The sequence below is a fragment of the Convolutriloba macropyga genome, chromosome 3, assembly GCF_964194025.1.
Source record: "Convolutriloba macropyga chromosome 3, txConMacr16.3, whole genome shotgun sequence".
NCBI classification, from domain to species: Eukaryota; Metazoa; Xenacoelomorpha; order Acoela; family Convolutidae; genus Convolutriloba; species Convolutriloba macropyga.
Window position 1 is genome coordinate 71,790,826 of NC_134470.1, and position 26,473 is coordinate 71,817,298.

At 35.0% G+C, this 26,473-nt stretch overlaps 1 protein-coding gene across 4 annotated transcripts in view; it reads left to right on the forward strand.

Annotated features, from left to right (window-relative positions):
• The first annotated feature begins 4,471 nt into the window (after window positions 1-4,471).
• LOC142337270 (uncharacterized) overlaps window positions 4,472-26,473 on the forward strand; it is a 56,418-nt gene continuing 34,416 nt past the window's right edge. For 2 of the 4 annotated variants that reach the window (XM_075386430.1, XM_075386433.1), the window contains exons 1-2: window positions 4,472-5,084; window positions 14,472-14,707. In XM_075386430.1, coding sequence (XP_075242545.1) covers window positions 4,911-5,084; window positions 14,472-14,707 — 410 coding nt within the window. In that variant the 5' untranslated portion in view covers window positions 4,472-4,910. The remainder of the gene's footprint in view (window positions 5,085-14,471; window positions 14,708-26,473) is intronic. The other 2 variants (XM_075386434.1, XM_075386432.1) reach the window with 2 other exon arrangements.

Consider the following 26,473-nt stretch of genomic DNA (forward strand, 5'->3'; position numbering starts at 1 on the left):
TTAACTCCCTAATCAACTCCCTAATCAACTCACAAGTTCTTGCACGTTTGACTTTCAATTTGCAATTTCGTGAACCATAACCAGCCTTCGTTATATTTTTTCAGTTCTCACAAGTTAACAATCAAGTTTGTTCAGAATAACCATTGCTAAAATAAAATTCATACATCAATAACTATAATTGAAAGCATTGATTATCAGTTAATCATTTAGTTCCAATTGGATGAGTACCGATCAACAGTACAACGCAGTCATTTTCTGATTTTGTTTTGTTTATTGTTAGTGCAGAAATAACTCAATTTTTGGTACTGCTTTAGGGATTTGCTCACAGATTTCGCAAAGGCAAAAAATTGTCCCAGGCCTAGGCCTCGACTTATGAAAACACTTTAAGATTCGAGTAGGGGAGGGGGGCAAATTGACTATAATTACACGGTCGAGCTTCCTAGTTAAAGTCCAGCTAATATCTTTTATGGGTCGAGCTTAAGTCTTTTTATAACGAGGAAAGTCCAGCTCAGGTCTTTTCATGGGTCCACCATTAGTCATTTCATAACCAACAAAGTCGAGTAAAGGTCTTTTCATGGGTCCGCCATTAGTCTTTTCATAAGTCTGTTCTTTTTCGAAATCCGAAATTTTTCATTTTTTCTGTACATACAGCTGTTTCTGTAGATACATACTAAATAGGTTTGCACCAGAGCAGTCCAACTTAAGAAACAGTTGGAAAACTGCCAAAAGCCTTAAGATCTTCGTCAAATCTTAAGATAAATAGTTATCACAGCTCGATCATATTACGACATTACTTGATTCGATGAAACCAGCTAGATTCGATGAAACCTGTGTTGGTCCTAGTCCCATTAGCCATGGCAAAATTTCGACGTTATTTAGTTTGTTTTCCTCTCCAAAATGATGAACTATCTTTTTTAAAAATAATGCAGGTTTTTGAAGGATTAGTGGTTCTTCTGAATAGTAAAAAATGAAGGAGCATACACGCCGACTACGTCATATGCAATATTGCAGGAACAATCTTAATGGCAAAAAAGCAGACTTATGAAAAGACCAAGGATGGACCCATGAAAAGACTTCAACTTGGCTTTGTTTGTAAACATTGTGTCGAGCTTAAATCCACCCCCAAAAATTGTGTCGAGCTAAAGTCTTTTGTAATATTTTGGGTTCAGCTATACTCTTTTCATAGCTCAAATGATTCGAGTATGGTCTTTTCATAGTACATTTGAGTCGAGAATTGTCTTTTCATAAGTCTGTACCTAGACCTGGGGTACCATCGGGCCTGATCAATCCTCAAGCTAGAAAAAGGCCCGGTGGAACATCATTTGGCGTTTTGTATTTAAATTTGTGAGAATTTTAATCAGCAAATTCTGAAAGATGTATCAGTTATACACTAACAATTAACGTTATAGAAACAAAAAAGAATTCTTTGAGCAAAAGTTCAATCAAGAATATAACCCTATGTTAAATGACTAATGTTTAAAAGTCCAACTACGAAAAATATTATCAATTTCACTTTTAATGTTCCTTTCAATCGATTAATTAGACTTAAATTGTCTTTGTTGTTGTTCAAAATTACATTACGACACATGTTTGGTCATTTATAAAATCTGTTGCATCGATAAAAAACCAGTGCTAATTTTTGAGAATTTATCGTTTTTTGCCAAAATTTCGCTGGCAATGATAGTAAATGAAAATTTAGTTATCTTGTTTGTTGAAAATTATCATGTTTTTTTGTATTTGGATAAAATTTCAACTTAGACACTGTATAGCAGTGCCATCCATGGAAGCTGCGGTAAATATTAACTTAATCTAAGCTAAATTTTAACAACAGCGTACATTCGGGGATGGTGAAAGCAATATAGCGATATGAAAGGTTGAGATATGAAAATTCAAAGGGTCCAGCCTCCAATATTTTTTTGGAGGAGGCGGATTTTACGCTACGCTGGCTTTTTTGTTAATCGGACCGAGGTTTAAACGCAAAGAAACTCAGCACTATGTAAGTTTGAGTTTCAGGCGATGAGTGGCCGAAATTAACTACAGTGTAAGCGTTCAGAAAAGTCCTCTTCAGGCGGTAATCTTACATGAGGTAGCTTTTCCGAACGCAGATTTTATTTAAATTTGGCGTTCATATGCGTAGAACGTACAATAATTTAGCTTGTTTAATCTCAAAATTTTCAAAAACTGTGTCGTTTTCACTGTAAATCTTACGCAAATTTGTCGTTTTTTCTTCCATGATTTAGTGCTTTATTAGTGTGGACTTTTTTCACTTCAAATATAGAGATATAGAGATGATCATACAAATTTTGGTGTTTAGTTTTGTTTTGTACAACAATTCTGCGCTGAGGAGTGTTTAGATTGGGGTTTTCCTGTGAGCCAATTAATGGGTTTTACGCTCTATTGTAGGATCTACTTTCAGAAAATTCATTGCTTTCACCATCACATAAGATGCGTGATGATATAGCCAAATCGGAAAAAATGTCAAAAAAATTAAGGTTTTTGTGGTACGGTGGTCAAGGAGGCAAAACTCAAAAAGATCAGTGGTGAAGATTTATCAGACAGAGCTCTAAGAACTGAAAAAATGTGCGTAACAAGAAAGTTCAAAATTACGTAAGACCTTATTGTAGAAACGCCAATGGGCTCATTGTTTTGGTACTACGCAAGATACGAGAAGTAAGAAACAATTCTTGAAAACCTGATAACTAGGTTATGGTAGTAATGTGGCAGATGAAGCCTCAATAATGCAAGAAGTCAGTAGTCCAAATCTGAGAGACAAAAATGTTATCATAAAAACAGTGAAAGAGCATCACGTATAAACGCTAAGTTTATGTAAGATCTACACCAAGAAATGCCGTATTTTATATAAGATCATTGCTTAAACCATGTAAGATCCATATCCATGATCACTAAAACTTTGTAAGATCTACGCTTAGAAGCACCAATAATATTGGCACCAATAATATTAGCAAAATGGATCTGTAAAAATGGGAGTGGTTACAATAAATGGAATAGTTTTGGGGCCACTTTAATTAGTTGTTTCAACTGAATCAAAAATATGTTCAAATATACTTCCAATTTTCTGTAAAAAAAGAGGTCATCTGTAAAAAAAATGTTTAGCGACAACAAGTAGGTACAAAGCAAGGTTTTGGAGCACTACGTCTTTTTGTTCGAGACGTAATAAGAGTAACCTGCCCAACAAGTTTCCGGAAATAGCCACCAGTGACTTCATGGCCCCAGTTTGCATCCAGAAAAAAAAGAGAAGAGTTTGCCATTTTAAAACAATACATTTTTTGATTGAAATTATTAGTCTTGCCAACCCATATTGCTTAATCAGAAAATATGTTAACACCAATCAATATTCAACACCAATGGGTAATGAACATGGTGATGCAGACTTATTAGAGCAAAACTCATGTAGCAAGCTTCTTAAAATGGGCAATGCTTATTGATCCCGTATCGAATTTTGATTTAAAATTTGGATACTAGCTTTGTTAATTTTACATTGTATATAACTCTGCAACAACAATGCAGAAACGAAACTGCACTTCATAAAAATGAAAATTTTTCTGCAGACTCTTTGACAGATCAGCAGGTGAATTGAACATCAGAAACAAAGAAGAATAAAAAAAATACAAAACCCAATCAAAAACTGGACGAAAATAAAAAACTTTTTCATAATCATATTGATTCATTTGATAGTATCTAAAGACAACTTTTTTCCTGCTGAAATCTACAAAATAGTTAACCCGCAACCAATGGATAATCGGCTGCACATATGAAAAACAAACTAAGGAGAAAAGGATATAAAATTCAGCATTCCTGAATGAAAATAACAAAGCACAAATATTACATGTATTTTGACAACTGTGTCCAAGAAGATGACATTCGATGCCCTTGAGTTGACACCCGAGAGCACACCCCAATAGAAAAAACAAAATGGGGTTTTTTCAATGAAATTGTTAGTGACGAAAAGGAAAAAGAAAAGTTTTCTGGATTCTTTTTATTAATAATTCGAGTGCTTTTTGACCTCTTCCTTTGTAACCGTCTTTGTTCCGTTGAGTAAGTTTAGTTGCCAGGATCGTTATACAAAATCCTACAAACTAGGGTTCGAAGGAGTTCATATAAGGAGCTCGCGCATGTAATTAAGAGACTGTAATAGGGTGCCCGTTCACGGGATTAAAAACGCCTTTTTACCCCCTCCCCGTGCGCCCTCTTTAATTGACTGGTCTGTAACATTATGACTGATCTTTAGTAATTGGTAAGCTTCAATGCGATATTGAGCGATCTTCAAAAGTATACACCAGCGATTTATAATAGTAATTTGGTTCAAAAAATATATACGAAGGTCGGCCATTTTGTTCAACTTTTGGAACTCAAATACACTCAAGCACATCGCGAAGTAACAGCATATGCTTTTGATTCTGTTTGTTTATTTATCTAGTTATAAGATCTATAGACAACTGTCTGATTGAAGCGCTTGTTGATTTGATTGAGAGAATATCTTGAATTCTTCGGTAGTTACAAAGCTGGTTGGTATTTGTGACAAAAACAATAGAAAACGCACGGTGTAAAATATGTTGTAATCAATACAAACCAAAGGTGCTGATTTTGGCTTGAATTAAGCGAGACAAAGCATGAATTAATGTAAAATTTGTTAAAAATAACAGCTCAAACCTTATTGGCTACACAAACAATTTAACAGCTCGGCCAATCTTTTGTTCTACGTGTTGCGTTGTGTAAACGAGTTTAATTTATACAAAAACACAAGATGAGTCTTAAATGATACTCAATGTTAGTTTGAAAATATAAAAATTTGCGCGGTTGATTATCGCTACTAATTCTTAGTTTTTTATTATTTGCTCATTCTCTGTAACTCAATCTTTGTTTTTTTTTGTTTTCCAACTTGGTTCATTATGCTCCTTGATTATAAATTATTATGTCTTGTTCTGGTCTTGGAATGGTTTCCCCTCAACGGCCTTGGCGTTCAAGAACCAGAAACTATTTATAAAGCTAGTGAAACATTGACACGGAGTGACCTTATGCATTACACATTTGATCGCTCCGGCGGACAAGAAAACAGTTCCCGAGTAAGTACAACAAGAGATGATGGGAAAATGTAGGAAATAACCAATATAATTTGATCAATCAAACCGGAAATAAAAAATGCAAAAAATGACAGGACTTTTATTGCAACACAGTTGCAAGAAACCAATTAAATTTGGTCAGAAAAACATCAAGAAAGGATCAGATTTTCGTGAAATATCCTTATAAAAATATACAAGTTCTTTGTTTTGGTTCCCTAGTCCAGAAATGTTTACTTTTAAACATTAGAAAATCGTCGGATGTTCAGTTTTCAAAAATAGGAATTCGTTGTTCGGTATGTTTTTAAACGTAATAAGCTTTCGGAATGATCGGTTTCAAACAACAAATTATGACAATTCCGTGAATATGCAATAATTCACAAATTTCACATCAAGGTTCGAAAAAATGCACTTAAAATTGAAAAGAAACAAGAAATTTAAATTTGTTCAATTAGTTTTGGCAACGACTAAAAAACAAGCGTCCATTTTCGAAAGCCCTCAAGATTTTTTTTGTGAAAAAGTTTTTCTGAAATTCTAGGAAAAAGCAATATGATAACGTCTGGCTACATAAAAAACTCAAACTTTTATATAGAGCTCCAAAACTTTTTAAACTACCAAAAATCCCTACGTTGAATTCAATTATGCCGAACAAATAGGGCAAATCAAAGAATTTTTCATCGTTTTTGTTTGGTCTTCTGGACCACGGTTTGTAACTCTTGGGTGAAAAATTTTTCACATCACCACTGCAAACTATGTGTTAGAATAACGATTAAACTATTGTCATGAATTGAGTGAGAATTAATAGAAAGAAAGTTTAACTTACCGGATTAACAAGACAGGAGCAAATTGATTTTCTGTACAAAGTTTATAAATAAAAATGAATCGTCAAGAAATGGTGCTTTGAATCAATATTCGGTTCAAATTGGTGAATCTAGATAACTACTCTTAGAGTGAAATTATTTGATGTAAAATCTTCCCAGCATGTATTGAATGATTATAATTCCACCAGAAATGTGAACGAATTCTTAGAATAGTGCATGCCAACTGTGGTTCCCCCTGCGACTGTTTTCTAGGAAATTTGCAGAAGCAAACCATATTGGGTAACCCTTTCAATCCCCACTGTAAATCATGGTGCTAAGATTAGTTTTGTATCCTGACTTTCTTGCACTGATAATGGGTATATACAGCTGATTTTTGAGCCCTCATTCATCCCCAAAATCAAATCACTATCTTGATCTAATAATCAGATCTGACCTGTAAATCTCTAAATTCTACTGTAAAATATCATTTTTGTTATTCTCTCGTTTTGAGAAATTAACTTTTGTACTTAGTTAAGAACGCTTTCTGTTCCGCTTGCAAAAATCCATAACCCAACAGGTTATGGGCACCGCATTTTTCTAAGTCATGAAACTAATTTCTAAAACGAAAATATTTGCTATTGACAGTCATAATTCTTTTCGGCTCAGTACCTTTCCTTTTAACAACTGTTTTTCCTGCTCAAACTACGATGGATCAACAGACAGTGAAGCATGTGACCTACAAAAAAAGGCACAGGACCTTCCTATCTGGAGAGCGAGATGCTGCTCAAACTACGATGGATGAACAGACAGTGAAGCTGGTGACCTACACAGGAAAGGCACAGGACTTTCCTACCTTTTTGGCAATGATGCAGACGAAGGAACTCTACAAATCACTACTCCGAACAGAAAAGCAACCCTTGAGCCTGCACCACTAGCCAATGGGGGGAGCGATGATGAAAAGAAGAACCACAAGGTGCTGAAGGATGCGTGTGAGAGGGAAGTTGCAGACATCAAGGAGAAACGGAACAATGTGTGGTGCCATCTGGACTTGACTCTAGATGCAACAACCCTCATGCTGATGAGACAGCACTGTGTGAGAGATGACGACATTGGCTTGGATGAGGAAGCAAGGGCTTGGAAGCTTTTGTAAAAGAGATTTCAGAGTGTGGAGACGCCGAGAGTGGTGACTTTGGTGGCAGAGCTGGCTCGACTGCACCTCGAGGATTCTGAGGATTTTAGTAGCTTCTTCATCAGAGGAGAAGAGTTGCTCACGAGGCTACAAGAAGCAAGGGAAGCAAGGGAAGTAGTCTCAGATACCCTCTTCAATTCTTTGGTCCTCAATGGTCTGCCAATGAGGTATGAAAGTTTTATTTTATCTGAACGCTTCAACCTGGCAACGAATTTCACAGAGCTGAGAGCACAGCACAGAGACACAAGGGACAAAGTGGTTCAGTGGCACGGGTAGTGAAGCGTGAGTTCAAGAAGGGTCCCAAGAAAGGAAACTGCTTTGTGTGTTGGATTCCTGGACACTTTGCCAAGGACTGTAGGAGGAAGGAGACAGCACAAGGCAGCAAGTGCGCTGTAAAGGGTCACCTAGACAGGCATGAGGGAGACAAAAAGATGGAGACAAACATGAGTCAGTGGTACTGGGGCCAACAATGGCTACACGCGACGAGGATTACTGGGCAACTCTTACCCAATGGAATACAGCAGGCGAGCTAGTGAACAGTGGTTGTACAGATCACATAGGGACCAACATCGACCCGTTCCTGGACTTTGTGCCCCTTCAATCAGTGGTCAGAAATCCAAACGGATATGTTTCTAGAGTCGTAGGCATAGGCTGTGTGATGAAAAGCATACCCTCAAACAAAGGTACTTCAAAATCTTTTTGTGTGCCTGACTGTTCTTCAAACGTCTTATCAGTGTCAAGATGCAAGGAGTGGGGACATAGCTTCACTTTTGAGGAAGAAAATAACTGCATGAAAATCCAGACGGAAACTTGGGTCGAACCAACACAAGAGAATAATTTGTTCTATTTACCCTGCATTGTTCTAGAATTCAAGATAAATTACAACAGCATGAAACTTGACAGTGCAAGGAAGTAGCGCAAGCGATTGGATAATTTGAATCAAGCGCATGTGGTCAAGAATACACCAGAGACATTGGGGGAACTCGATGATGCATGCAATGTGTGCGCATTATCCAAGATCACAAAGACTACAGTACCAAGCGTGGCAGAAGAGTAGCTGGAGAGAATGTTCACAGAAATTATGGAACCGTTCATAGTAGAGTCACTCTCAGGGTTCCGACTCTGCATTGTGTTTTTGGACTGGTTGAAGGCAAAGAGTGAAGCACTGGCCGGCCTGAAGAGGTTTATTCTCAATGTGGGGACGCCCAAGAAACTGAGACAAGACAAAGCGAAGGAGTTTCTCTCAGAGCAGTTCAAGATGTACTATTTAGAGGCAGTAATTCTACAGGAGAAGAACTTACCAGAGCGCCAAAAAAGAATGGGTTAGCTGAGAGGTGCAACAGGACACTGCTGGAGATGGCAAGATGCTTGCTCATCAACTCGGGTCTTTGCAAGATGATGTGGGGAGCAGCAATTCTCCACGCAACAAGGATCAAGAACTTGGTTGTGAGACGAATGCCCAGCAGAGACGATGCGAGGCATAAAACCTAAGCTTTCCATTAGTAAATTATCTATTTCTGGTTGGATACTCTTCATGAAGAAGAGTGAAAGAGATGTCAGCGAACTTGAACCCAAGACACTAGAAGGAAAGCTTGTGGGTTAAACTGAAGGAGGCAACGGATACCTGGTATATGTACCCAATACACGCAAGGTGTTAGAAGTTCGAGATGTGATCATAAGGGAGTCCGAAGTGGGCTCAATCCCTGACAACACAGCGACGCCGGACCTATTTGATGAGGGGCCACCGCTTCTGGGGATCTGGCACCCAGATGACGGTCACCAGACGATGGCAACAAAGAGAAACAGGGGTTGTGTACTTTAAAGAGGAGTGGCATGACGCAGAGTGTGTTAACACTCGAGAAAGTACACAGAGACGGATGCCTCGGATGTTGAAGAAGCAGCACTAGATGAAGAATCTACTGCAACAAGACAGAATCTCAGACTCTCGGAGTCACTGGATGACAGTGACACAGAGGACTTCTCTCAGTCAGAGACAGTTGGCTTCATTGAAGAGGCACTGGAGCAAGCAGACAAGGCAGAGCCCAGACGAGGAACTCGAGCAAGGAATGTTCCCTAAATTTTTGAGAAGTCAGATCCAATCTTGTTGTGACTGAGGGTGACTATGTGGAACCCAAAACATTATACGAAGCCACGCAAGGTGACAATTAGGACCGTTGGCACCGGGCAATGAAGTACGAGGTCACGGCACTCCAAGACAACGAGACTTCGAACTTAGTGAGACTACACACCGACAGGGACGTAATACCGGGCAAATCGATTTACAAAGTGCAATTGGGATCCAGTGGTCAAGTAGACAAATACAAAGCACAATATGTGGCAAAAGGCTCCAAAAAAGTAGAGGGACCGAACTACTTTGAGACTTTTGCGCCTACCTCTAAGCCAGAGACATTTAGGGTTCTACTTCACCTATCAGCGAAGCTGGGCCATGAAATGCACCATTTTGATGTCCAAAATTTGATGCACCATTTTGATGTGACGCACTCACCAATAGAGAACAGCCACAGGATTTTGTAAAACAAAGATCAGATGGAGAGAAGTTAGTTTGTCGACTGATAAATTAATTTATGTTTTGAAACAGGCAGCTAACAAGTGGTATAAGAAACTGGCGAATTTCCTATTGAGACAGGAGTTCACCAGAGGCAGGAACGATCATTGATTGTTCGCGAGAGCAGAGACAGAGGGTCATGCCTTAATCTTGGTCTGGGATGACGAATTCATAGTAGCATCAGAAAGCATTACAGAGATCTCCGATGTCAAAAAGGCACTCGAAGCAACATTTCACATAGAAGACAGAGGAATATTGGTTTCTGGGTCTAACAACCAGATCAGAAGAAGGCAAAGTCACAGCCGACCACGAATGTTACATAGAAACAATGCTTGAACGGTTTCAAATGGATCAATGCAAACCATCAAGAACTCCAGTTGATTTGAATTTGAAACTCCAGACAGCACAAAACGGAGTCGAAGAAGTGGAACAGAGGATCTACAAAAGCTTGGTTGGATCACTTCTGTATCTGCCCATATAGACGAGGCCAGACATCATGTTCACAGTCAACACGATGTCCAGACACGTGAATGCACCTACCAATCAACACTGGCTATGGGGAAAACGAATTCTGAGATATCTTCAAGTTTCAAAAGGTTTGAAACTTACTTACACAAAAGAAGCTAGTTAAGATTTAGTGCGGGAAAGTGATGCAGACTGGTATGGTGATGTGAACGACAGAAACTCAACGACGGGCTGTTACTTCAAGCGTAACAGGCGTGGTGCAGCACCCAGCTGGGGTGTCAAGAAGCAGGCTACAGTTGCCCTTTTTTCATTAGAAGCAGAACATCATGGCATGGCAGCAGCAGGTCAAGAAGCATTGTATCTGAAACAACTTCTGGAGGATTTCGGCATCCAGCAGAAACATCCAATTTCAATTGGAGAGGACAACCAGAATTGTTTCAAATTGTGCCAAAACCCAATCAAGCACAAGAGGAGCAAACACATCGAGACAAAATTTAACTTCATTCGGGACATGACATTTAATTTTCCTGCTTAGTTAAAACGCCTTTTAATCCGCTTGCAAAAACCCATAACCCAACAGTATGCTTATAAGAACCCTTCATCGGAACAATTCTGCTCGAAAAGCGTAAAATTGCCAGTATCTGCTGCTTTATTAGCATACTCTGAATTTTCAGCTGCATTATGAACAAATGCAATAGGCCAACTTGGTTTCATTGACAGGAGAAAAAATCACCGGGACCAGAGGTTGCAAATTCGTTTTACAGTAACTCACTAAGTTGGCACCTGAGCATGCTTTTGCTATTCGGCTGCAAATATAATCACGCCTAGATAAGCCATCACTTTGTCCATGGCATAAAGTTGCAAGTTCATTAGATTAAAATGGAAAACCAGTCTTCCAAAAAAGACAAAATTTCTCACCGTCTTAAAACTCAATTACGTGACGTTATTCTGGCTTATTTGAAATTCTTTCAAAAAGAGATAAAGGCGCGCGACCGGATTGGTTGTGAAAATAAGCGCAGAAATCAAATGGTTATAAGTTTTGTTTTTACTCTCATTGGACCATACATCAAGATGGAAGGAAGTTTTACGAATATGAGCTAAGAGACTAATAGCTGAAGAGTTAAAAACAAATCAATAACTGTTGGATATTCTGAGAAGAGTTGATTGGTGACCTTGAACACCAATATTTTTATGCTAATACTGAGCCGACTATACTCTAACTTATTTAGACCCCAATTTCGCTGTTCAAAACTCAAAGACAGAAATCAACTAAAATTTATAGTAACATTGCAATTCTCGTGCAGAGAATCAATCCAACAATTGAATAATCATTCAACCAAAATAATATTTTTTCTAAACTCCTTAATATTATTGTAGGAGCGAACAGATCGCAGAGGTCATGAGCCGGCTCTGTTGTGTCACTCTCATTTTCACTCTCTATGGTTTTTAGAAAAATGAGAAATATATTAAATTATTTATTTATATTGACCCAATTATAGCCATTAAAAATGTCCTCTTTGGCGTAATTGTTACATTTTGTGACTGTTTCTTGTTTTCAGTTGTCCCCTTTAATTGTCTTTGAAAAGTTTTCTAATGAGAAAAAAATTGGGCTTTCAATAAAATTTTCAAAGAAGCATGTCTTAAGGTTTCCAACAAATTGTTCCAAGAAGTTTGCTTCAGTTTATTGCTCATTTTTTGTCATTTTGTAAGGTTGAATTCTAGACGGGTGTGAAAAGTAATAGAAAAACTGATTAAGTTCAAAGTTTAGAGTGATATTGAACGTGAAGTCTTGAAAAAATTGTGGGATGCTTGAAAAAGTATGAAATAATGTCTTTTTGCTTGATCAACTTTCGGAATTACTGACCGAGGGTAACTTTATTGTTAATTTTCTTTAACCGCGAAATTTAGGTCTAATTTCTCACAAAAGTTGATGCGGTGAATTTCGCGGTGAAATAGTTTTTCACCGCTTTCACCGCAGTCACCGCATTTCTTACAAACATTCACCCAAAACCTCGACCAGGGTTCAAACGCTTTTCGGGCCCACTGAAAGGTTGATTCTACATCTCCACTTACTGCAAGGGGTAACCGAAAGATGTCAAACAGCGCATCTGCCTCAAAATTAGCTGTCTTGGCAGGTATATATCAATAGCCTGTCTCGACACTTCATTAACGCCTTTGGTCGAATTCTTCTTTTTCTGTGTGTGTGTGTGTGAGAGAGAGAGAGAGAGAGAGAGAGAGAGAGAGAGCCGTTAGGCAAAAGTTTGCATCAGAGGTAAAAAGGTACAAAGAGCTTGCATCAGAGGTACAAAGAGCTTGCATCAGAGATTGAGAAAATGTCCCCTGCGAACAACTTTACAATTCTGAATTAATTTTTGGTAAAAATTATGATTGATCTAGAGACGTGCATTTAAAGTGTTTAACATATCTTTTTGTAAAATATTTTTAAGGACCTGCCGCAGTTTAGATGAGGAACTCTTTCATTTTCTCCTCTACCGCATTTTTCAAACAAGAAAACAGTTGCAACTAAGCTCTCCGATGGAGACAATCGGTACTTGATGCTTAGAGCTTTCAACAAGCCTAATGTATTTTTTCATCTGGATCTATTCCATCTGCGGCTAAGATTTCGGTCAATGGTCCTCTTTGACCAGTAATTTAAGGGTTTGCTTTTCCGCAAATTACACAGCTATTGAGTTTTTCATCAAAGAAGCTTTTCCCAATTATTTTTAAAATCAGTTGCATTCAAATCCTCCAGAGAGTTAGATATTCTAATCAATGTCAAATTTTTTCTCCCGCCCTTCTGTTTTTTGCCTCATAATGATAATTGGCGGCGCGAAAATTTTAAGTTTTTGCAAGCCCATCAGGAATTTGTCAGGAATTTTTGTCTTTTATTTTTTATTATTGGAAAGATGATGTGATCAATGATGTCTAAATATATTTTGCCAGAATCAAACTGCTCGTTAGTTTCTACTCAAAATTCTGAGTAAGTCCGGCAAAGTAATATTTCTTGACTTTTAATTCTCATCTAAAGACTGCTCATTGTTCCCTTTTATAGCAGGAGTTGATTAGTTTCATCTGATTAATTTTGATTTCTTTATTGCGGTTACGCAAACAATTCTTGATTGTAGAACGAATGTTGATAGATTTTGAATTAGACGAAGAGTGATCTGACCCCAACAAACTTAACGAGTTATGGCATGGTAGTCAGTGATCCAGGGTTGTTTGATGTATTGGTGAAAAAAACAGTTGATCCTACTCATTTGCTACTGCGCTGTGCTACGGTATTTTGAACTTCAGCTTTCTCAATAAATTGCAAATTGTTCAAGTTTTTAAAAAAACGGAAGTATTTTGTGGAGTGGTGTTACTCGTATTTAAAAAACAGCATTCTAATGAAAGAAAAGAAAGGTGAAAATAGAAGAATCCATTAAACAAAGAGATCTGCAAACAAAGCTTGTTTTAAAAACAACCCATTTTCAATATTAAAATCATCACTTAGCCGCTCAAAAACAGCCCAAAATTATTCAATGTTTTTAATAAAAAAAGACACTGGCTCCCATTTTAACACTCAAGACTAAAGTGTGCTTCCAGCAATGACAGAACACGTTTATCTATTTTTTTTAAGTTTTATTATATTTTAAAGATTTCCGTCTGGAAAAAGGTTTTCTGTGAGCATTGAAACGGTCAAAAACATACTGCATTATAACTGGCTCAGATCACTCACATGAGTTTATGCATATTACATAGACACTTCTCATTAATCTTGCTAAAGTCATATTGGCATATAACTACTCGAAACAGAACCACAAGATTTTAAAATTTTCTGATGGCCAATTTTTTTATTCCATCAACATTTTGGATCTATTCTGTTCCCCCCCCCCCAGCTTAGTGAGCACAAATTTTTTATGACCCCCAGGCGCACGTGCTATTTTCTTACATAGTAACGTGCTATATAACAACATATAATTTGTAACTGGGGGTCATAACAGAATAGATCCAACATTTTTATGCCTTTTTTTTCTTTGCATCAACAAAAAAACCTCAAAATATGCCGAAGAAAGAGAGAAAGCATATTTCAAATAAAAAACTGTATTCAACGCCAATATCTAATCGAAGATGATTTGGTTTCTTCAGCAAAGTTTAGATATGATGGCGCATATTATTCATCTTCATTGTTTTCAGGAAAGTTCCGGGAAGTAATCATGTAAATATCAAAAAGGCTATACGTATGTAAATTTCAAAATACTGTAAGCGCTGAAGATATAGGGGGGTCAAAAACAGTTCCTATTGTCTAAATCTTAGAAGGGCTAAAGATGTTCGGGAATGCTTCTACGTTCACCACACAACACTTCAAAAAAAAATTTTGATCTTTATTTCAGTGTGGTGGGGCGATTTCGACATATGCTCTGGATTTCTCACCGGTTTACAAAGCTCCCTTATGCCCCCCGTCCTTCAGTGGGAATATATTCCTTAGTGTAAACTACTCCCTGGTATTTTTTGATAAGGACCTGGAGAGCTTGGAACCCCAATGGACTGTGCTCTTGCACCTAGATCTGGACCCGAATGGTCTGGGCGACGTGAACGGATTTTGGGTTCATTACAACAGTCAAGACGTGTAAGAGATGTTAACATATAAATAATTTGGTATCACAGAGGTTTACCTAAGCCGTCACGGTCAAATTTGACCAAATGTGAATTTGTGGAGTTCTGTAACATTCACAAAGTTACGCTATTTTTTTTTTTTGGGGGGGGGGGGGGGGGTGGGAGGGCAGGCGCGGTGCGGATCTGTAACAGTTAAAAAAAATTTTGTCTTTTGACGTTGTTTTTCAAACTAAAATTGTCTGCATTTTTTCTAAACCCATTGAGCTATTTTTAATCATTAAACATCAGCCCATTCAAAATTTTTATTTAAATTTCGGTGAGATGGAACAAGATCGGTAATGTACACTTGCACATAACGTTCCGAACCCACTCACCCTAGTTTTTGGCCTAATTGTGTAGGAAAGGACAATAAAACCGGCGAGGATTTTTATTTCACTAGTAAGGACAGAAATCGAATTATTTGGCTCAAAAATTGAAGTTAACACTAATGCAATTTTTCAAACAGTAAATTTTTATGGACAAAAAAAACACGCTTTTGCATCACATATTATCAACACAAAAATTCAGCTGTTTAGTAGCAAAAGTCAACAATCACTCTTTTTGTGACATTTTAAAGCGTTATCAAACGAAATACACAGAGGCAAACGTAAAAAATATCTTCTAAAATATCCTCTTTCCATTTTTGGAAGCGAAACTGATGCCTGAGTCAAAAGTATTTCATGAGCGTTCCAACATGGGCCTGTTGGAGGCCAAATAGATTGATTAACAACTTAAACAAGGAGGCTTTTTAATGTGCGTACGCACATAATGTTCCGACCCCGCTCATCCACACTCTTGGCTTAATTGGCTACCAAATGAAAGCGAAAACCTTCAAAAATATACATCTCGTTCAATAAACCACAAATGAGATACCTTAAAGCCACGCTAGAGGGCCGATGAAACCTGTTGTTAATAACAATAAAAAAAATACAATAAAAAATCAAATAACTAACAATAACTACAACCAAAACTCGATGTCTATAATAGAAAATAACAGCAAAATCAAACTCGCATCAGATCAAACCTAAACAAAACAACGTCAATCATACTTCATTAGAAAAGAATTTGGACCTGTCCTCAATGCGACTGGGTAACAGGTTGACAAAAGGAGCAAAAAGGTGTGAAGATCAGAAATAAGTTTCCATTTTTAAAAACAAATTATTTCAAAGCGATTAAAATCATTAAATAATAACTGAAAACGCTACAATATTCACTGATATCTTCATAGAAAGCAATTAAGACCTGTCATTATCCAGTATAGGTCATACAACTACAAAAAAGACAAATACCGGTAAAATAAAAAAAAATCAAGTAAACATTGCGAGAAAATTGTAATGACGCAGTTAAAAACTTAAAACCTTAAATATGTCACTAAGAGCATCAAAATCTTCCAATTGCACAATTTTTTAGACCAGTTTGGACCTACGAATAATATTATAATTTAAAAAGAAAACAAAATCCCTTTAAAATCTACAAATGTATAATCACGAACATTTCATGACATCTCTTAGTAAGAGTAGTAACAAAGCCAAGAAACGAACGATTGAAACTAAAACTGTTACAATGATTAAAATAGAGCTCGCTAGAAACCAGTTTTGACCTGCCTTTACAGAGAGTAAGCTATGAGTCTACCAAACAGCAATTTAAAATATGGCGAATCCAAATATGTTTTTGAAATTTCCAAAGTCGTAACCGACAGAGGATTCCAAAAGCTTGATCAGTTAGGTTGCAATAGCTCAGGAAGCAAATTGCACTGGTTATTAATGAGAATAAGCCACAAGACTACAAAAAAAAACAAATACAGGCAAAAACTCAAAACTCACAAATAATTTTACGACATCACAGTGTTCAAGGCACTATAATTCTAGGATGTTATTTGCAAGAACAATAAATCATCACCTAGTTCTCATCTTAACACCAACGGGTCATCCTTATGAAGGGACTTTGTAGACATCACAACAACAAAGACCTAAAATTTGAATAGTATAGAAAAGTACATTTTGAACTAATAAAAAAATTGAGACTTCTTATTATTGAGGTTGATTACTTGATGACAAAAAAAAGGCAAAAGAGGGACATTGGGATATCTTTTTTTTAGAAAGTTAATTTGAAAGTCAAAAAAACAATAAGCTGTAAACAGAAGTCTGTGAAAAGTTTCAATTATACGTCCGAGAAATGCAATTTAGGTCTATCATTATTATTATCAGGAACATTTCGTGCAACAACAAGAAGAAAAACAAACAGACACAAAGATTAAAAAAATCTAAAAACTTTTCAACAAAGCATAAAACATTCAACAATAGCAATTAAAATTTTCAAATACGCATTTGCTCAACGCTTGTGCATTGTTCCCGATTATCCTGTCTTTCAATTAGACGTGTCAAAATTTCCTTGCCATTGAGATAATTTGACAACGAAAGAAAATGAACTTAAAAAATATTCAATTATGCCCAAAGTACAAAAAATAGAAAACTCGTGGTATCAAAACCAAGAAACACTCAGGTAATAATGAAACCGTTAAAAAACAATAATTCATAACTCAGAAGAAATGGGATTCTCCTGTTTTTACTGAGACTTCTCTTGAAATTGAGATAAATAAAATGAATCAGTTGAAAAGTTCAAAAATTCACCGATATTTTCTTAAAACAAATGAATTCACAGTCATAAGAGACATTAGACAACAACTGAAAACGATGTCTAGATTCACTTTTAGCTCGTGAAAAACAAATTGGATCTTTGATTTGAGAGACTAAGTTATTGGACTACAAAATGCATTAAAAATGAAGCAAAATATGAGAGGTCCATAAAATTAAGTTTTACGAAAACAATTGTCCAGCCATAAAAACCATGATCTTAATTCTGAAATCATAGGGCCTCTATCATTGGGACTTATTTTTCATATTAAGGATCAGTCAATAATTGAGACCTGGTTTGATATTCTAGACAATAATTTATATAAAAAAACTATAAATAAGGAAATATTTTTTTGAAAAAGAGGAGCGCCCCATTGAAATCTAAATTTCTTTTTACCGTAAGGATCCATGGTAAGATCAAGATCAGCCCTGATATTGCTGCTCGGCCAAAAATACACTCAGTTATTCAAGCCGTTGCGAGATAAATCAATTTTTAAACATAATTTTTCAGTATATCAAAAAAAAATCAAGAATTTTGTATATTTATCGACTTGAAAATTGCCAAAGACTCGCAATATTATAATTCAAGAAGACTCTTAAGGCCGGCAGGAGTAACACTAATTCTTTTGGAGCTTACAAAGTGCAGTTTCAGGGTGTCTACTTTCACCAAAATTGAAGAAAGTGGGCTAAAATGCGTATTTGCTCCCATTTTTGACAAAAAAGAGTCAAAATTAAGAAAAAGTTTAGCATTAATTTTAGTCAAAAATATGAATAAAAAAATGAAGCAACCTTTCCTATCACAAGAATTAAAAACAAATTACAATGCCGTTAACATTATTATTATATTTTACCAAATATTAACAAATATTTGGAAAAAAATACGGAAAACTACTTGGATTAAAACAAGGCAATATCATCTGCTGTTCACAAAACTTTAAACCTGGGTAACTCCCTTTAAAAATCGAAAATCAAAAAAAAAATATTTTTAGTTTCAAATTCTACACTGGACGGGCTTTCTAATGATACCACTCACAACTCTCTACGCTGATTATATAGTTCAGCCAAAATTGTCTGAACTAAAGTGGGTCGGAACAAAAAATTCAATGAGACATGTCAACATCGAGTGTGCAACGAAGGTGGATAAATCTCAATCATTTCAATTTTTTCAAATCCTTGTGAACCTTTTCAAACCAACGCAAAGATTCTGAGACTCCCGAAATGAGATTGAAAGACAGATCAACAAAGAGAGTTCAAAAAAGTAACAGGCACATTCTGAAAAATTTTTAGAATTAGGTCGCTAGAAAAAATGCCCAAAAAAACTACAATTTTTTTTCTATAAAAGGAGGGAAAGTTTTCAAACTTTTAACGGGAAAAAATTAATACGATCTTTTGCTATAGCTACTTTGTGACAGGGCAAAAAGAAAACCACAGAAATGGCCAATATTTAAAATTCACTTGTTTTGTTAGAGATTAGAGCTCATAAAGATCCAGAGATAAAGACCTCAAATAAACAATCGTTGACAATGAATAGGTATTTTTAGCCTCAATAAGATCCCGGGACGAGAAAAAAATTAGAAAAATATGTAGGATAAGCGGTGAAATGTTTCTTTCACCGCAAATTTTGTACATAATTTTGCGGTGAAATGCGATGAATGCGGTAATATTATGTAAGTTCGCCGATAGTGTAAGCGGTGATCTTACAAAAATTCGCCAAAGTTCACCGCTAAAATGTAATTTCACCGCACTTACAAGGGTTCGAACCTCTCACCTCCTTCAAGTCATCCACTTCTTTTTCCAATGCGTCATCTCTCACTAACTTCTAGATTATAAATCAATTTCACTCTACTTTCTGTAAAACATGCACGGTGAATTTTTGTAAGATTTTGGATTTTTAGTGGCGAAATTACATATTTTAGCGGTGAAATGTGTTGATTTTATGTAAGTTCACCGCTTATTCTAGTGATGAAATTACATAAATAATTACATAAAAAAGTATCAAAAAGACGTAAGATTAAGGGTTAGTTTTAGTGGGAGGGTAAATCTAACAATTTTTTTCCTTACCACCCATTAATTTCACCGTATTCTTTGCTGATCTCACACAACTTCAACAATTTTTTCCAAGCGGTGAAATTATGTGAGTTCACCACTAAGATGAGCAGTGAATTTATGTAATTTCACCGCATTCACCGCTAATCTTACATAGTTTGGACACTTTTTTCGAAGCGGTAAATTTATGTAATTTCGACGCTAAATTCAGCGGTGAAATTATGTAACTTCACCGCTACCAGGCGATAAAAGTTTTTCACCGCATTCACCGCCTGATTTATTTAATTTCACCGCATTCACCGCTTACTTTACAAAAAAGTCCGCAATCAGCGCTTATCTTACATAATTTTGCGCTGAATGGCGATGACACCTCGACCCGGGGAACAATTGTTAAGGGAGATATTTGAAGACGTTAATTTGATTGAGCATCACTAGAAAAAAGTTAACGCAAAAAAATTCATTTATAACATACAAAGACAAATAATCTAAAAATCCTAGCTGCCAATTGACCTTTTGACATCAGACTTATGTGTGTGAAAACTCAAATCATTGACAAAATTTTGGTTTTTTTATTCTTTTTCAGTAATCCGCATTGAATAATTGCATTGAATTTCAGTTCTACGATTTTGTATCTTATTAACATTAGAATAAACTTTTTTAAAAAAAAAAGAGTTTTAACAGACGTTACAAAACCCGACAGCGCCCCCAAATGCAACCAAAATACTTGCAGTGACACTCTCAAAAAATTCATTCATTACAGTCCCAAAATACTTAATGTGTTGAATTTCGTTTATTAAAAAGAGTGCCTTTGAAAAAAATTAACTACGTGTCGAGTTTTTTTTACCTGTTGATCTTTTACGTATTGATTTTACAAGTTGATTCTTAGGTGTCTTGTCTCAAAAAAGCACAATTCAACGATTCTAAGCACTAAAGAGACACAAAAATGAAAAGGCAAAATAAGGCGATATCCGGAGAATTTGAACGTTTTTGGAAATCAGTGCAACAAAGGTCTGAATTAACCTTTGATTAAATTTGAACCAAGCAAACAGTTCAATGTTCAATACAAATTATGTAGGATCCATCATAAATGAGAATGAGTCATAATTGGCGAAAATGGACAACGTCGCAATATTTCAAAGAAAATTATGGAAACGAGCAACTTTGATGAAAATCAAACGATAAATAACAACCAAAATGTTTGTTAACAATCACTCCTATCATCATGTTACATCAATTTTTTTCCATTGCCGCGCGTCAGTGATAAAACTAAAAGAAAAACAAATAATTATCAGAACATAAAATTAAGTGAAATTTTAAGAGAACACGATTAACTCAACCGCATACAAGAAATAGAGGGGTATGGTGAGACGTGAGTAAGTGACAGGAAAAGACAAGTACCGGCTTAGCTCCAAAATTCACAGCTGTATGATGAAAGGAGGGCATAGTATGTAAACTTAAAGAACATCAGCTATCCAACAAGGATGCTTGTTTATGTGCGTTCGCACATGATGTTCCGACCCAACCTCATCTACATTTTTGACTTAATTGTCAACCAAATGAAGAGATAATCAAAAATAGAAAATTGAGTTGAAAAATCGTAACATACCGAAACTACCAATTGAATTACATAATGACATGCCTCATTACAGCGCTCACAAGATCTGCCACTAAAAAGACTGCGAGAAAAAAATAAACAACAAAATCAGCGAAAACTAAAATTTCACAGCAAATACAAGATATCTAAACTTAAAAGCACCTGATAACAACATCAAAATGCAATCAGATAAAACCTTAGCTACACAAACTAACTTTTTCTTAAACACACGGCAAATGGGACTACGTAAAAAGACGACAAAAAGAAATAATGAGGCAAAATTCAAAAATCAGTCAACAATTTTGAAAACGTTTCTTAGCTTCAAACGTCTTGAAAACCCTTAACCTTCAACGAAACAATGTTTGATAAATTTAGTAAAACGTCATTACAAAGCAAACTTTTTTATGCAACTTTTTTACTAAGTCATAGATTCGAACTAAATTTTTAGAAAAACTAAAAAAAAACTCAAACAATTTGCGAAAACACAAATTATTAAAGCCATTAAAATCATTAACTTTTATCCGAATATTTTATCTCTTATTTCAATTGTTATTTTTACTCAATCAGCCAAAATCACACTGAACAATTTAATATGTTCACTTGGTATTTATTTGAAAATCATTGGGATCTGTTATTACACGAACATGCTAAAAAAAGAACACAAAAAATTACAAGTACTGACCTTCCAAAAGACTTTTATGATAACGCATATCCTCCACCACACAAAACATAATTTACGATGCAATAAAAAGAACTGTTTTTTAAATTACATGGACTTCAATGGGACCTCACATTGATGAGAATAAGTTACATGTTGACGAAAAGGACAACAATAACTGAAAAATTTGAAAAGGTTTTGAAAACGAATAATAGCAAAAACATAAGACTATTCACTGCAAACTGATTGCATTGAGAAACATCATTCATTCAATTCACAATTAGAAGCTGACGAGACTTCTCAGAATTTTACGACTACACAAAATTAATAAAAAAAACAGTCATAAAGAGCAAAATACAAAAAATTCAGAGCGAAAAGTGTTGAAGCCATTAAGAAAATGCATTTGTCAGTTAAAACCTTCTATTTTCGATAGTTTTCATAACAAAAATGTGATGTTTCTTTTGTTTTCAAAAATATAACTTCAAAAATTTAACTAATAAAACAAGTATATCAAAACCACGAAATTTTTGAAAAAAAAACACATAAAATCAACGCGCTTAATTTCAATAGCTCTCAACGGAAGTCAATATATACGATTAGTTACGCCTTGATGAGAAGACTATGTTGTTTGTAATTCATAAGTCTTGAATAAGAAATCACAATAATGACAATAAAAACAACAAGGCGACTCGGTAATGTGCGATTGCACATAAGGTTCCGACCCCGCTCATCCACAATTTTGGCTTGATTGTCTACCAAATGAGGAACATAGAAAAACCCAAAAATTCAAGTATTTCAAAAAAAAATTGGTGTATGAACGAAAAGAAAGTCTCAAAGCAAATAACTGTGGTGGAGTAAAAATGGTGCATTAGATTGGTGAGAGGTGCAAATATTAAGAAAGCGAGTCAAGACGAACAGCAAAATCAAACAACAGCAACAACAAAAATTAATTACATCAAAAACTTCATGTCCGCTTTAAAAAACAAAACTCAATAACACAGTCGAATCACCGTCAGATAAAACTGATATTAAACAAAATGATTTTTAATTCAACAGAAAAGATAACGGAGTAGTCAATAAAAAGGATTGGTAACAATTAGACAATAAAGAACAAAAACAGTAAAGTTGAAAAATCCGCTTATTTTTTTTTAAAACAATAAATTTTGAAATAATGAAAACCATCAGAAATCAAATAAATTATCCCAAAGGTGTACGATTACCAACGCTTCTATAGAAGAAATTAAGAGCTGTCGGTATTCAATTTTTTACGCGGTTACAAAAAGAACATATAGACAACAAACAAAAAATCAAATAAAACTTGGCAGAAAACGCTTTCGAAACCGTAAAGCCATACTATGGCCATCAAAAAGCGTTCAATTGCACTTTCTGCAACCACCGACAATGAATTATCCGACTTCTCATTAATGAATCAAGGTAACAAGTAGACAAAAATGGTAAACAAAATGCAAAAATAAGTAACGATTTAAATTTTTTTCGAAAAAAAAATATTTCCAAAGACATGAACGCCATTAATTACAGAATAAAAAAATAATTAGGTTCGTATATTCTTTCAAAAGAAGCCCATTAGAATTGCAATTATCCAGAATATGTCTTAAGTCTGCAAAAAGAACGTCTAACATGACAAAAATCAAAAATTTGTTTAATTTTTTTTCGAGTCGAAGCCAGTACGGTAAATGAATTCTTCAAAAACATTAGATTGTGTGACACTAATTCCCTTTTGAAACCTTCCTTTGACAACAATAATGTCATAACTGGCCTGTAATTAACGAGACTATATAACAACCAGACAATAAATGCAACAAAATTGCAAAGTTAAAGTGTTTTTTTTAATTTGGAAAACAATTGTTTTCAGAGTCATGAAAGCTATCACCTATCTACTAAAATCAGAATATCATCTCAACTATTTTTTCATGAAGAGGCAATGAAACCGGGTCATTGCACAGCAAAATTTCGTGCGACTAAAAAGAGAAACTAAAAACGGCAGTTAAAGACAAAAAAGTCTATTAAATTCTTCGAGAAAGGAGTGTCGAAGCCGTTAAAATCATAATCTATATCTTCAAGCATTTTAATAATATCAATTGTTTCTTATTTTGAAGGCCAATAATGTGATATATAAACTGTCAATGACGTGATAATGTGACAAAACTAGAAAACGTGAAAAATGGGCAAATACCTAAAAATTAAGAAAGTTTTAAATCTAATTGTATCAAAGCCAGTAGCCATAACTTATAGCATAAAGCCGCAATAAGATTGAAGTTGATTTTAATAGAAAGAAGAAGCATTCTTTCATTGCGAACAATCAGCTACAAAATGACCAAAGAAAGAGAAAAATAGAGGCAAAAGTTCAATAAGACAATTTTTATTTGAAAATCAAATACTTTTAAAATTCAAAACGACCATAAGTTTTCAAGTAATCAACTAGATACAATAATGTGGAACTAATTAAGAACCCAACTGGAACTATCATTAGTGAGTTGTTTTGAAATATTCTGTTATTTAATTATTGTAGAAGAGATCGAATTTTTTTTAATAAAAAAGACCGACTGCTTACAATCCGAATTATTTTGGATTATACCAGTCCAAGATTGGTCCAAAACTGACCCTGCTAATGCTGTTTTTTCTTTAAGAACACTTAATTGTTCGAATGTCATACATATTGATTTTTTGTTAGTTAAAAAATCAAAAATAGATGCTGCGTTTTTGATAATCAACGAATAACTTTAGCAAAAAACGGCGAAGTTCTAATTACAGAGCACTCTCAAACGAATTTGATGTAAAAAAGCCCCCTTTTGAGTCTACAAAAATTGTGTTAGTGGTGTCTGTGTTAGTGGTGTACTTCCTGTAAATTTAATCAAAATGGACTAAAGAAACTTATTTCGTGCTGTTTTTGAAGAAAAAGTCTTAATTTTGAAATATTTAGCCAGAATTTTTGACAAAAAAAAATAAAAATTGTCTAAAATATTCTTTTGGTTTTTTTTTTATTTTACAAATAAGAATCAACAACGTTTTTTTAAAAAATTAACAAATTTCAGCAAAATTGGCGAAGTTTTATTCAAAAATTCTAGAAAAAGTGAATAAAATCTCGACGGAATTCACACTATTTTCTCGAAATTTGAACCTCGATAACTCCCTGTTAAAAATGAAAATTAGGAAAATCTTTTTAATTCCATATTCTACTCTGGACAAGCTTTCTAATGATACCAGTCTCAACTCTCTACGATGAATATATCGATCGGCCAAAATTGACTGAACAAAAAAAAACCCGTTTGAGTATATAGTTCCTTCCCCCTCAAGAGGGGTCGGAACAATTAGTGGAACTACCAGCTTCTGAAACAATTCCGACAACCAATTAATCTTTTGAGCTCGAAATTGTCAGTACGGGATGTAATTTATCTGATAATTGAAAACTGAATTTCTGACAAGCCCTTCTTTGATGTGCGGTAACATAAACCAATGCATAATATTAATAAGAAAACCTGGGGCAATAAAATAGATATTTTTTGAGTTCTTTCTGAAAAACAAGACAATTGGAATATTAACAATGAAAGCTTTCAGACAAATTAAAAAAATTCTTTCTTAAGTGGTCACTTTGACACCACGAAAATGTCAATATGATAACTAAAAAAATATATTACCTGATCAGGGATTTTTCAAAAAAAACTTATATAATCTATTTCAAAGGGCTTTTCAATGATATGACACATGCTTTTATCGGAAAAGTGAAAAAAAACTGTAAAAGTGAACAAAAACGCCAGAATGATCACAAAATTTTGGAGCTCGATAACTCCCTGTAAAAAATGAATTTCGAAAAAATCTTTTTAATTCTATAATCTACGCTGGACGGGCTTTTTAATGATACCACTCATAAGTTTCTACGATGAATATATCGATCGGCGAAAATTCACTGAACAAAAAAAACCCATTTGAGTATATAGTTCCTCCCCCCCATATGATGGGGTCGGAACAACAAGGTCCTATGACAATGAAAACAACAACAAATACAGGCAAAAACCAAAAATTCAATAGAAAAGTGCGAAAAGCCAAATAAACTACAATTTTTTCTCTGAAAACCTCCTTTGCGATTCCCTTACAATTCTTCTAAGCAATTGGAAACTATCAGCTGTACGATAAAGTTTTAAGAATTCAAAGCAATATAATGAAAAAATATCCGAACTTTAAAAAAAAGTTAGGAAAACTCGTGGCAGCAAAGACATAAAGCTAATAGTTAGCAGTCAAAATTCCCATCTAAACAAATACTAGTAAGGGTAGAAAGGAACGAGTTCATGCGCTTACAGAAAATGAGTTACAGTTTAAAAAAAAATTGAGATTGGTCAGCTTTCGAAAAAAAATTGAAAAAATACTTTGAATGTCTTAACCGCCATTAGCGGTCTACTCTAACCGCTAGATAGGTTCAGTTATTGCTCATTAACCAACCTATTGCATTTTTAGTTAATGAGTCTGTTCCTTAGGACTTCAAAAAATTTAATTAAATTTCCCCAAGGAAATCAAAAAGTAATTAAAAATTACAAAAAATTTAAAGTAGAAGTCAAAAGACAACAGGAACGATTCCTAGAAAACTGTCTTTCTGTTCATTGGGCTCCATTTGAATAAAAGTGAGGTTCTTCATTAATGGAACCTCAATATATAAAGTGACTAGTCTATAGGTGACTTAAAAAAACAAAAAAATGCGAAAAGTTTTCTAAAAAACAGCTCATAAAAAGAATTCGAATTTTTTATAGTAAACTTACCCATGAGACAAAAACTAGCTTTTTTATCGCCTTTCCTCTA